General features: G+C 36.2%; 1 protein-coding gene across 1 annotated transcript; it reads left to right on the forward strand.

Moving 5' to 3' along the window:
* The first annotated feature begins 3,836 nt into the window (after window positions 1-3,836).
* On the forward strand, window positions 3,837-5,230 carry LOC102312680 (transcription factor HES-5-like). Its single transcript, XM_005917833.3, has 2 exons — window positions 3,837-3,942; window positions 4,058-5,230. Exons 1-2 carry the CDS (start codon window positions 3,847-3,849, stop codon window positions 4,382-4,384), a joined length of 423 nt encoding a protein of 140 aa, XP_005917895.3. The 5' UTR covers window positions 3,837-3,846; the 3' UTR covers window positions 4,385-5,230.
* The last annotated feature ends 6,401 nt before the right edge of the window (window positions 5,231-11,631 follow it).

The following is an 11,631-nucleotide window of genomic DNA, read 5'->3' on the forward strand; positions in this document are numbered from 1 at the left end:
GTGTGTGTGTGTGTGTGTGTGTGTGTGTGTGTGTGTGTGTGTGTGTGTGTGTGTGTGTGTCAGATGATATTTCCTAAGGAAAGTGTAGTAGCAATATCTTTCATGTTGAGAAAGAAAATTTCATGTCATGCATATTGCATGAATTGAATCTGATTGCATCAGCAATTTTAATTGTTTCTTTCTGTACTTCATGTACTGATGATGTTATAGTAATGCTTTTTACTATTATTGATTTTCTTCAATTGACATTGACGTTACCTTTTATTGGTTTTCGATTTTTTGGATCTAAATTTTAAGTGTCCATTTTAAGGATTTATTGTGATTGTAGATATTAATCACACAAAATTGATCTGTTATAAGATCCAAATGTTTAGTATTTCTTTCATGAAGATTTTCTAACTATGCGACTCAATGTGGGCAAGTCGTGTAATTGTGATGTTTGTACCTCTTGACTGTTTCTGATCAGTTTAACATTAATCTAAATTCAAGGTTGAATTTGTTATAAGGTCTAAGTGTTTACAGCTTCTTTCTAAAAGGTTTTCTTAATATCACAATTTTCTTAGTCGGTAAAAACTTGACAGTGATATTGGTACTTCATGATCATTATTGATCAGTTTAATATCTTAATTGTTCTATGCGGACATTTAGATGACGTGTATCTCAATGTATGTCATTACTAAAACTGATCTGTTTTAAGATCAATATGTTTATTGTTTTACTGAAAACATTACTGTTTTTGTTAATGTCAGGTTTGAGAAGACAAAGTAATATTTACTTTGTGAGAAAAAATTGAATTTAGCAGTTAATAACAATGTATTTTAAGGTCATTTGCTGTTTAGTGAAAGTGGAAAAAGAAATCAAATGTCACTGAGTACTGGGTTTTTGAATATTGTAAATTCATTGTCTTTCATAAAGACAGCTTTTCCTCTACTCTTTCTGAGTACAGTGTGTCTTGTAGAAATCTAAAAGTTGTTGTTGTGATGTATCATCACCACCTGTTTGAGATTTCGTCCTTGTTGAATAAATAAACACTGCCAGTGTAAAACATTGTGCTTGCATATAATTTTTATGCAGTTGATCTGTTATCTTTTTACATTGATGCTAGTCAAACAGTGACTAACAAATTTATTAGAACACCACCCAGTGTAAGTGCATTGACGCATGCTCAATCATCAAGCTATAATGAAATCCCAAAAAGCCGATTCTGTTTATCTGGACGTAGCGTTTTCAGAATGAAGAAGTCCATGTAACGTCTTTTTGGGGCACCCAAGGTTTACATTTGGTGGAACAGCTGCTATAAATGAACAGAATTGGTAATTGTGTTATTGTTAATCCACCAGTATGCTCAAACTCATTATTTAAAATTATATTTTTAATGCTAAAATATAATTGTTATCAATACATTTTTTGTTTTGTTTTTTACAAAAAAAGTAAAAAAAAAAAGTAAAGCACATTATTATTTTTGCTTATGATACTAAATTACAATTACTTACATGGATTCCAGAACAGAAAAAAAAAGTTTTAGTGATTGATTGTAATGCTCAATTAACTTCTGACTTCTCAGAGGCACCCAGTGCGCTGGCTCATATTTATAATGTAATTTCTAGTTTCTAACAACTTTTTGACAGATTTCTAAGATGTCTGTTTTATTGTTTTATAACAGGCGGTTCAATAAATTTGTTGAACACTGTATGTTCTTCATTTTCTGTCATGTGTCTCTATCTTTGTCTCCATTTGTTGTAGACAAATACTTCAAACCTTTAGAACCTTATTATAATTGTTTATCCAAAAAATGCACATTCAGTGAAAAGCCAACATTCGTAATGAGAAGGGCCATCGATGTTATTTCAGTTTGTTCAGTTGGAAGTCAAATCTTTAAACTTAAAGATCAAATATGCAGTGTCTTAACTTTTCTGGTAAAATCATCAGCTTCACATGTTTTAATAATTGTTCAAAGTTAATCATTTAAATCTTAAAAGATGATGTATATTTTAGCTTATGTGGTGCTCAATAAGGCACACTTCTATTGTTTCTCAAGTGACAGCACTGAAAGGACTAAGTGTTGGAAAGCAGAAGAAACTCATTCACAGAGCCCCAGTGGAACAATAGATCCAGACCTTTGCCCTGAAGGGACAGAGGATAAAAGGGAGCGAGACTCCACAAGCGGAAAGATGTTTTAAATCATCATGATGGCTGCGCTTCCTTTGAAAAAAGCAGCAGTACCATTTCCATCAGAAAACTGTTATATGATCTTCTTAAACTAGAAGCACTATTTAAACACAAGGTGTTTGAGAACGATTCAGCTGTGGACTAGAATCAAAGAGGTGATGTGGAAAATCATTGTACAAACCTTGAAAAAGAGTCATTCAGAAAAAGCTAAAGTTTTTTGAATAACAGGAAGTCTACAGGAACTACAGGTCACAGTAATTTTTTAATCTCTCTTCTTATTTTATATTTTTTAAGCATCCACCACCTGAAACCTGTGTTTTGCAGGTTGGGGATTCAGTGAAAAAGTTTTGCTATAACAATAAAGTAAAGCAAACATCAGAGGATGCTATATGCCGTGTGTACCAGTTTAGCTTAAGTAGCAGACATGCAACTCTTATTTAAAACTAATTATCAGAAATCTGTTTTGTTTTTTTGTTTTTTGTTGTAAGATTATTGAATTTTAATTTTTCTCAAAAAGGTTTGAACAACCAGTTTTTTTAAAAAAAAAATAAACTGGCAAGATTTTTCAGAAGATTTCACACACCTTTGCAATAAAAAAATATGTTGACTTACATACTGGCACATGTCAATTTTTTTTTTACTAAAGTGTGGGAAAACTCTGGAGAACAGAGCTGAGAGTGAATAACGATCAGCCGACCAGCAGCCGGCTAATTCTCCTGAGGGATTTGGCACACTTCAGGAAACCTCCCACTCTCACAGTTAAAATGTTGATTACTTTGATACTCAGTAGTGAGTGAGTGATTATCACCAAAGTTCAAAATGTATTATAGTGTTAGAAAACTTAAAATGTGACAGGTTTAAACATTCTGAGTTTAGTTTTGATAAACTTTTTAACAGCAGTTTTAAATTGAAACTGTCTGTCAGAGCCAACCAATGGGAACTTTTCCCTCCAGATGGTTGGTGATGTAATTCTTTCTTTGTATAACAACACACGGGCAGCATCTGTCACAGTAGTCCCTTTGTGGTTAATTGAACACAGCGCGGGGAGTCAGTGTGGGAAACTGAGATCAACTTGCTACTCACACTGGATATACGGCACGTGTCAAAGGATGACTGCATGTGGTCAGCAGCATGATAATCGTGTTGAGTAATTTCAGTGAGAAAATCACAGGCTCTTGCACTCAACCATGTTATTACAGGAAAAATTGGATTTTTTTTTATTGAAAAAGGGTTTGATAAAAGTTTAAATAAAGTATCAAATGAAATATCTTGATAAATTACAAATTAAATATAACAATACATTCAATACACAATTCACTCTTCAGTTTTTTTGGTAAACAAGCAAGAGCTAATGTCATCTACCTATCAGTTAGAGCTATAATTCATTAATTAGATCAAGTAAACTTGCACGTATTTGATAGGATGTTAAGGGTGTGCTGAGATATCAGATCTGCTCCCTTTCACAGATTCACAAAGCGCCCTCTTGCACTCTCTTTATCTCCTCCACCTGCTCCCCTGGGAGCTAACTATTATACTCCCGGTGGTAATGACAGAATGTCGCTGCCTCACATGCCTTATTGTCTCAAGCAGCTCTCTGTTTGGCTCAGACTGTGGGAAACCTCAACAAGACCAAGACTCACACATTCATATGGAGATGATGGAGTATAAATAGGAGGGATGAAATCAGAAGGGATCAGATTCTCTCTACAGAGACCTCTACAGCATAGCGATCCAGCCATGACCAGTTCTCGGGATCTGACTCTGAACCACAAGGTAAACTGAAGGTTTCGTTCATGTAAACTGTCAAATTGTAGAAAATATATTTTGTTGCTAACAAAAACAAAACTCCTGAACAAGTTTATTAATGACTTTGTTCTTTTTTCTGCAGCTCAGAAAGCCTCTGATGGAGAAGTTACGCAGAGAGCGAATCAACACCTGCATTGAGCAGCTCAAGTCTCTCCTGGTTCCAGAGTTCCTCAAACAGCAGCCAGACTCCAACCTGGAGAAGGCAGACATCCTGGAGATGACCGTTTGCTCTCTGACGCAGCTACAGCAGCAGAGAAACCTGCTAACGCACTCCAACAAGCTGCAGACTGCCTCTGATGAGAAGCTGAAAGAGGCTGACTTCTCTATTCTGAGCTCGAAAGACCACACGAGCATCACCCAATGCTCTCTGGAGAGAAAAGACAACAGCGACCTCTGGAGGCCGTGGTAGACCACTCACACTGGACTCCATACCAGACAAGCTAAACAGACCATATCGGTCAGACATGACTGGACTGAATTGTTTAAAATTCTGTGGACTTTTTCTTCTGTATGTACAGAAGGCTTTACTTTGTGTGTTCTTGTGTATGTGCAAGATGACGTTTCCTAAGGAAATGACATTGACAGTATCCTGCATGTTAGGAAAGAAAAACATCATAAGATGCATATTGCATGAATGAAAACTGATTGAATCTGCAATCATTATTATATCTGAGAGGTACTTCTTGTACTGATGATGTTATAGTAATACTTTTTACCATTATTGATTTTTTAATCTAAAATTAAAATGTCCTCTTTCTGACCAGAAAGTAATAATGAACTTTACCTGAACTGGACTCACTAGAACTCATTGTGGGTTGAGTTGTGTAATTGGGTTATTTATAGCTTTTTATCATCAGTGAGAGTTTTTATTTTTATCCTTTGTGGATAAAACTTTTTTTTTCATCAAGTTTACTTTAATGTAAGTGATTAATGAAAAGGGATCTGTTTTAAGATCAAATTAAATGTTTTGCAGAAAAGTCATTCTCAGATTTGAAGAGACAATGCAGTTTATTTTAATGGTTTTACCTGACCTGTTTTAAGGTCAATTTTTGTAAATTTTTGCTTTGTTTGAGGAAAACATTGCCGTGGCTTCCTAAATACTGCAAATCCATTGTCTTTCATAAAGACAGCTTTCCCTCTACTCTTTCTGAGTACAGTGTCTCTTGTAGAAACTATGAGTTGTTGTTGTGATGGATCATCACCTCCTGTTTAAGCTTTCATTCATGCTAAATAAACAAACACTGTACGATGAAAACACTGTGCTCTGATATTATTTTATGGCATAACTGACCTATCTGCTGAAAGATATGCATTCTTCATTTTCCTTCATTTTAAGTCTCCACTTTTTATAAATACCTAGAAGGTCCAGCACTCATTATAATTGTTTCTCAAAAAGACATGTTCACAGGAAAATAAAGCACAAAATTCTGTGATGAAGAGTGTTATTTAATTTAGTTTAGGTCATATTGAACCGAATAACAACTGGGGAACTGTGGGAAACCAAAATAAAATCACTTACAGAGCCCCAGTGAAACAATAGATCCAGAACGATCAGATTATAAATGGGAGCGTGGCTCAAAGTGAAACTTGTTTCTTATAAATTGTGTTTTTTGGCTCTTCCTCTGTTTTAAAAAAGCAGTGTCAACAGTACTTTTAAAACATTATAATTTAATATTGTTAAACAAAACAACCATTTCAAGCATTAGCTTCTGGAGAACTTTTTTTAGGTGGACCAGAGTTGAAAACATGTATTAAACTCGATTCTTTGATCCCCATGATAGAACAGAGAAAACCCGACTCAGGAGTGGTCAAAACATTTATAATTCTTTATTCAATCATCTTCCGGAAGAGAGAGCCCTGCACAGCCCAAAGCCAGTTGCAGAATCTCCAACATTAGAAGCTAAAAATGTGTCTCATATAGGTGTTATTTTGGTACTTTACACGTCACACATCGTTTCGATACAAACAACTCCTTATATGTTACTAGTTCCTCTTTTTCTGCCTGGTTTCCTGTATTTATTTATATGCTTGTACAGCTCTACACTAACTTCCTGTTTTTCAGTCTGGCTGAGCACTTGGTTTAGGAGTCAAAAGTGGCCTTGCTTTACAAGCCTTTATTATTAAAATACATAAAACAATATAATCAGAAAATAACCACTAAGAGCACATATTGATCTTGTAACACATGGTCTGAAAGTATTTGTAAAGATGGTGATCAATGCTGTTTTAGATGATTCACTACAAAGTCAAGTGCCACCATAAACCTCACTACCCCAAATGAGTTAGCTGCCGGTTTGTGAGTCCTGATGAAGTTCTTTGAGGTTAGTTTTTCTGGGGCTATAGCAACTCATCTAGTCAATGATAATGTTTGTCAACGGATATTTTCACAGCGACACACTGAAAATTAAGGATTTAGCTCTAGCTGTGTATAGTCTAATTCACAGAATGAAAAGCCCATTTCAACTCAAGCCTTCAGGAGTAGACAGAAACCTACCACACAGGACTCGGGCGCAAAGACGTTATTAAAAACAGAAATACCTCAGTATAAAAACCACCAGGCCAAAGATTAGTGAAAGTATTCTTGTAGTATTGGTGACTTACTTAAGAAACCCTGTACAAGCATACTTTGGGGAAAAAGATACAAACTCCATGGTGTTAGAAACACAGTCCTAGCTTGTTAGCCAGTTAGCTACACAACTGAATTCATTGGTGACATTCTTACAACTGCATACAGTCAAATGTTGCAAAGCTTACTTCTGCAGCACAGCAAGGAAGAGCTTGTGGTAAAACAAAACGCTTTAGTCAACATAAACGTAAAAACTTGAGGGGACTGTTCTGAAACTTCTCCGAATAATTACCTCTTGTGAATTATGAATAGTTTGATATTAAATCTGCTCTCTTCTACTGGTTGTGCAAATAAACAGAATAAACTTAAGGTTAATGACAACCAGACTTGTTCTGGAAATTACCCATTATGCCTTGTGGGCTTTTTGAAATTATGCAGAAACACATTATTGTTAGATTCAGCACTGAAAACAAACCTTTGAGTTATATGACAGAGGCTCACAAGGCTCTCCTCCTTTACAATCTCTGATATTTTCCTGGTTGAATTCAAAAATAGTTTTCTTGATAACGACTTCCATCAAAGATGATCAAATAATATAGTCTAATTGTTACACTTTTAGATTTTATTTGTTAGCTGAATGTCTGTATGTTCATGCTGTGTAATAAAGTGTTGTGACCCAGATTTAGAGAGCAAACACAGAGACTTGTCATACTATACTTTCCTGTATAAAGAGCACATATACAGCTGTTTAACAGAAGGGATACTGTCCTGGGTCAGATACATATTTTAAGAGGTTTGTCACACTTTGGCCCAAAGAAAAACAATCCTCAAACTAATTTGGAAATGGGCACATGCCAATTTTCTGTTAAAGGAGGAAGTGTGGGAAAAATCCAGAATATCTAGTTATCTTTCCACCAGCAGTTTGCTGTTTCTCCAGAGGGAAATGGCACACTTGAGGAAACTGCTTGCTCACAGGAAACCTTCTACCCTCCCATCCATTTGGTGGCTGGTAATTATCAGTCATATTTATGCCTTAAAGTAGAAAATGTAGTGGCGGAAAACTGAAAGTAGGACCTGCAAAACAGTTTTACTTTGCTTCTTATAGAGTTTTCAAACTAATTTTAAAAATTTCAAGCTGTCAGAGCCATCCAATGGGATCTTTTCCCTCCAGATGGCTGATGATGTAATGCTGTCTTTCTTCAACAACACACAGGCAGCATCTGTCACTGAAATCCCTTTGTGGTTCATTGAATACAACACAGAGAGTCCGTGTGGGAAACTTAGATCAACTTGCTACTCACACTGGATATATGGCATGTGTGAAAAGACACAAAGGACACCAGTAAGTTTATTGCACTGAGTAGTTTAAACTAAAACAATGGGAACAACACTCAGCTTACTAATGGTGCAGTTGCAAAAAATATGTTTAGTAATACTATAAACCAGCCCAGGTCTAAGCACTTTGGCCTTCCTTTAATATTCATTACATAAATGTGCACGATAGACGTTCTATACACTTGGAAGCCTATGTGAACTTATAATGATGGAGCCAAGTCTAATTATCTTTTCTTTCTCTGTTCAAGCATGAGTTTTAAAAAGAGTTTATGGGAGTGTGCCATTTTTCTGTACTTACAGGGTAAGAAGAGGAAATATTGTTTGTTTTTCAAAAAGATTAGAGAAAGAAATTTTGCACTTAAAATTACTAATTCTGTACTAAACATTTTACAGCATAATCTGAGTTACCTTGCCTGCAAAACACACAGAATTTAGGCACTATTTAAATTGGCTTGAAATATAATTACTTCTTCTTTCCTCTAAAACAAAATTACTTATGCACCACCTAAAATTACTTCTACATATTTCAAATTACATACAGACTACTTAAATTTACTTAAAGCATAATTAATTCCTTATTTCCTGTAAAAACGTGGCTCGTTACCCCCTTATTCTAGTGTACGTCCTCTACCTATTTGCAGGTAAATATAATTACTTTGTAATTTGACATAAAATATGCTAAAATTTCACTTAATTACAAGTACACCCTTAGTTGTGGGACATGTTAAAAAGTGCCACCAACTCATACATTAAAAGTTTGTCATTCCCCACTCATGCAATGGGATCATGAGTGTTAGCTTAGTCAAAGTTATTGATCCGAGCATCAGGCAGCAGATCTGCTCACTGTAAGGTCACCACTTTCCCTGATTCACATAATAAGTACCTCTCCATCTCCCTCCAGGTCTCCTCCTCTGGGACTTAATATCACCCAGGCACACAGGACTAAGATGCTGGCTCCACATGCTTTATTGTGTCAGAGAGCCCGCTGATTGGTTCAGACTGTGGGAAATCTCAGCCAGACTTAAACCCACACATTCATATGGAGATGGTGAAGTAAAAATAAGAGGGGTGAAGCCAGCAGAGATCAGAACACAGATCTCCACAGAGATCTCTGCAGGACATAAAACCAGGAATGGCGCCTAGAATCACTGCAGCAATGACCAATCCCCAGGAACATCTGACTCTGGCTCACAAGGTAAACTGAAGATTTTATTTGAACCAGTTTTGATATTGATTATAGGCACTTGCATTTTTTAAATTTTAACAAGTTTATTAACGACTTTGTTCTTCATTCTGCAGCTCAGAAACCCTCAGATGATTACGCATAGAGCAAATCAATAGCTGCAACGAGTCCAAGTCTCTCCTTGGTCCAGAGTTCCTCAAACAACAATGTGAGAAGGCAAACATCCTGGAAATTAGAGTTTGTTTCCTGATGCAGCTATAGCAGCAGAGAGACCTACTGACTGGCTTCAAGAAGATGCAGTTTTCCTCTGAGAAGAACTCTCAAGAGGTTGAGTTCCCTCATCTGAACTCCACAGTCCAGACAAGTGTCCAGTCAACAGCGCCCTCTGGGGGTGTGGTAGACACCTACAGACTGGAGTTAATAGATGAGCTAAAAAGGCCACATTGATCAAACATGATAGGACTGAATTCTTTGAAATTCAATGAACTTCTTCTTCTGTATGCTCAGAAGGCTTTACTTTGTGTGTTCTTGTGTGTGTGCAAGATGACATTTCCTGGGGAAATGACGGCAACAGTACCTTTCATGTTAAGGAAGAAAACATCTTGTCATGTATGTAACATGAATGAAATCTGAAATATTCTTTATCCGTACTGTACATGTTATAGTAGCTTTCATTACCTTTTGGTTATGATATTTGTGACTTAAGTGTCCTCTTTAAGGACAGATTGTAATAAGTGACTTAACAAAAATGTAATAATGATTCAAAGCTGATCTGTTATAGGATCCACATGTTTACGAGGTTTTTTTCTAAAAGGTTTTCTTACTGTCACAGTTTTCTTGATCCTTATTGTGGGTTAAAAATGTGATTGTGATATTTGCACCTCTTGATCAATATTGACCTGTAAGGTCAGTTTTTGTTTAGTGAGTTTTTAATTAATATTTTTGTGTTATTTCACATTAATTTGTCAAAGACACTGAGTACTGTAACTGCTGTAAACTTTGTCTTTCATAAAGACAGCTCTTTCTGATTACAGCCTTTCTTGTCGAAATCCACAAGTTGCTGTTGTGATGTATCATCACTTCCTGTTGGAGCTTTTATCATTGTTGAATAAACGGACTGCCTGCTGAAAACAATGTCTACTCATTATTTTATGTCATCACTAACATCTTTATAAAGATCAAAGACAAATGTTCTTCTATTTCTTAACTGTTAAGTTGACTGTAAATGCCTGTAAAATGTTGCTGTTGTAGCCAAACATACATGTTTAGTGCAAAACAAAGCACTTTTATGTGATTATTAGGAGTGTTATTAATATAATTTTACTCTGTTTGATTATAGTAAGTCATGTCATCAAACCAAATAAAATTCAAACACATGTTGTGCATATCTATTTATATCACCTTTAGGTGAATAAGAAGTTTAACGTTTTTGGAGTCTGGATTCACGTGACACTCTGATGTGACACTCAATAAGGCACACTTCTATTGCTCTTCCATGGAAAGCAGTCAAAGGACAGAGTGTGGGAAACCAGAAGAAGCTGACTCACAGACCCCCAGGGCAACAATAGATCAAGACCATTGCCCTGAAGGGACAGAGGATAAATGGGAGCATGACTTCAAAAACTGATGTTTTTAACTGTTATATTGGCTATTCCTCTTTTACCCAAAGTAGGATCACCATATCACTGTCTTGCACTACAACTACAAATTTTATAATAAGGTGTGAAACATATTTCATATGTAAAGTAGGAACAATGATGTGATGTAAAACAAAATTTGAAGACAAAACATCTTTAAAGCGTATGCAATTTTTAACAGAAGGGACAATTCAAGAATATTTGTATATTTTAAGAGATTTACCAATCATGGACAAAAAAAGAATCAAGAAGAAAGGAGGAAGCGTGGGAAAATTTTGGAGAACAGTGTTGACTGTAAATGACTATCACTCCACTAGCAGCTTGATAATTCTCCAGAGGGATTTGGCACACTTCGGGAAATTTTTCCCTCCCGGAAAGCTTTCCATCCTCACAGCTGAAACTACAGTCAATTATCAATCGTGATTGTAAATTTAAGTAGGACAGACCAAAATATTTTGATCTTACTCTTGGTGGATTTTACAGTGTAATTGTAAGTTTAACTATCTGTCAGAGCCATCCAATGGGATCTTTTCCCTCCAGATGGTTGGTGATGTAATGCTGTCTTTCTTTGACAACACACAGGCAGCATCTGTCACAGACGTCCCTTTGTAGCTCATTGAACACAGCACAGAGAGTCAGTGTGGGATACTGAAATCAACTTGCTACTCCCACTGACTTTATAGCATGTGTCAAAAGGACAGCAATACAGTGCTTTCGGTTCGGTACCCATATGTATAGAACAGTACAACATAAATTTTTAATTTATTTTATCAACCTTCCTTCTGACGATGCTGTCTGTGTTGAGCGCTCAGTGGATCTGCGCTCGACAGTGCAGCCTAGGCGGAGTAGTCGAACGCAGATTCACTGAGCGCAGGGCAAGCGAGCGAGACAGAAGTTAAGCTCTCCTTGCAACATGGCAAATTGAACCTCCCCCA

The sequence above is a fragment of the Haplochromis burtoni genome, unplaced genomic scaffold, assembly GCF_018398535.1.
Source record: "Haplochromis burtoni strain Fernald_Lab_line unplaced genomic scaffold, NCSU_Asbu1 Contig_26, whole genome shotgun sequence".
Lineage (NCBI taxonomy): Eukaryota > Metazoa > Chordata > Actinopteri > Cichliformes > Cichlidae > Haplochromis > Haplochromis burtoni.

Bases quoted from the DNA above. Each gene is read 5' to 3' on its own strand.
- LOC102312680 (XM_005917833.3), top strand. From the start codon at position 3,847: ATGAAATCAGAAGGGATCAGATTCTCTCTACAGAGACCTCTACAGCAT. The intron at 3,943-4,057 runs GTAAACTGAAGG...TTTTTTCTGCAG, and splicing joins ATCTGACTCTGAACCACAAG to CTCAGAAAGCCTCTGATGGA.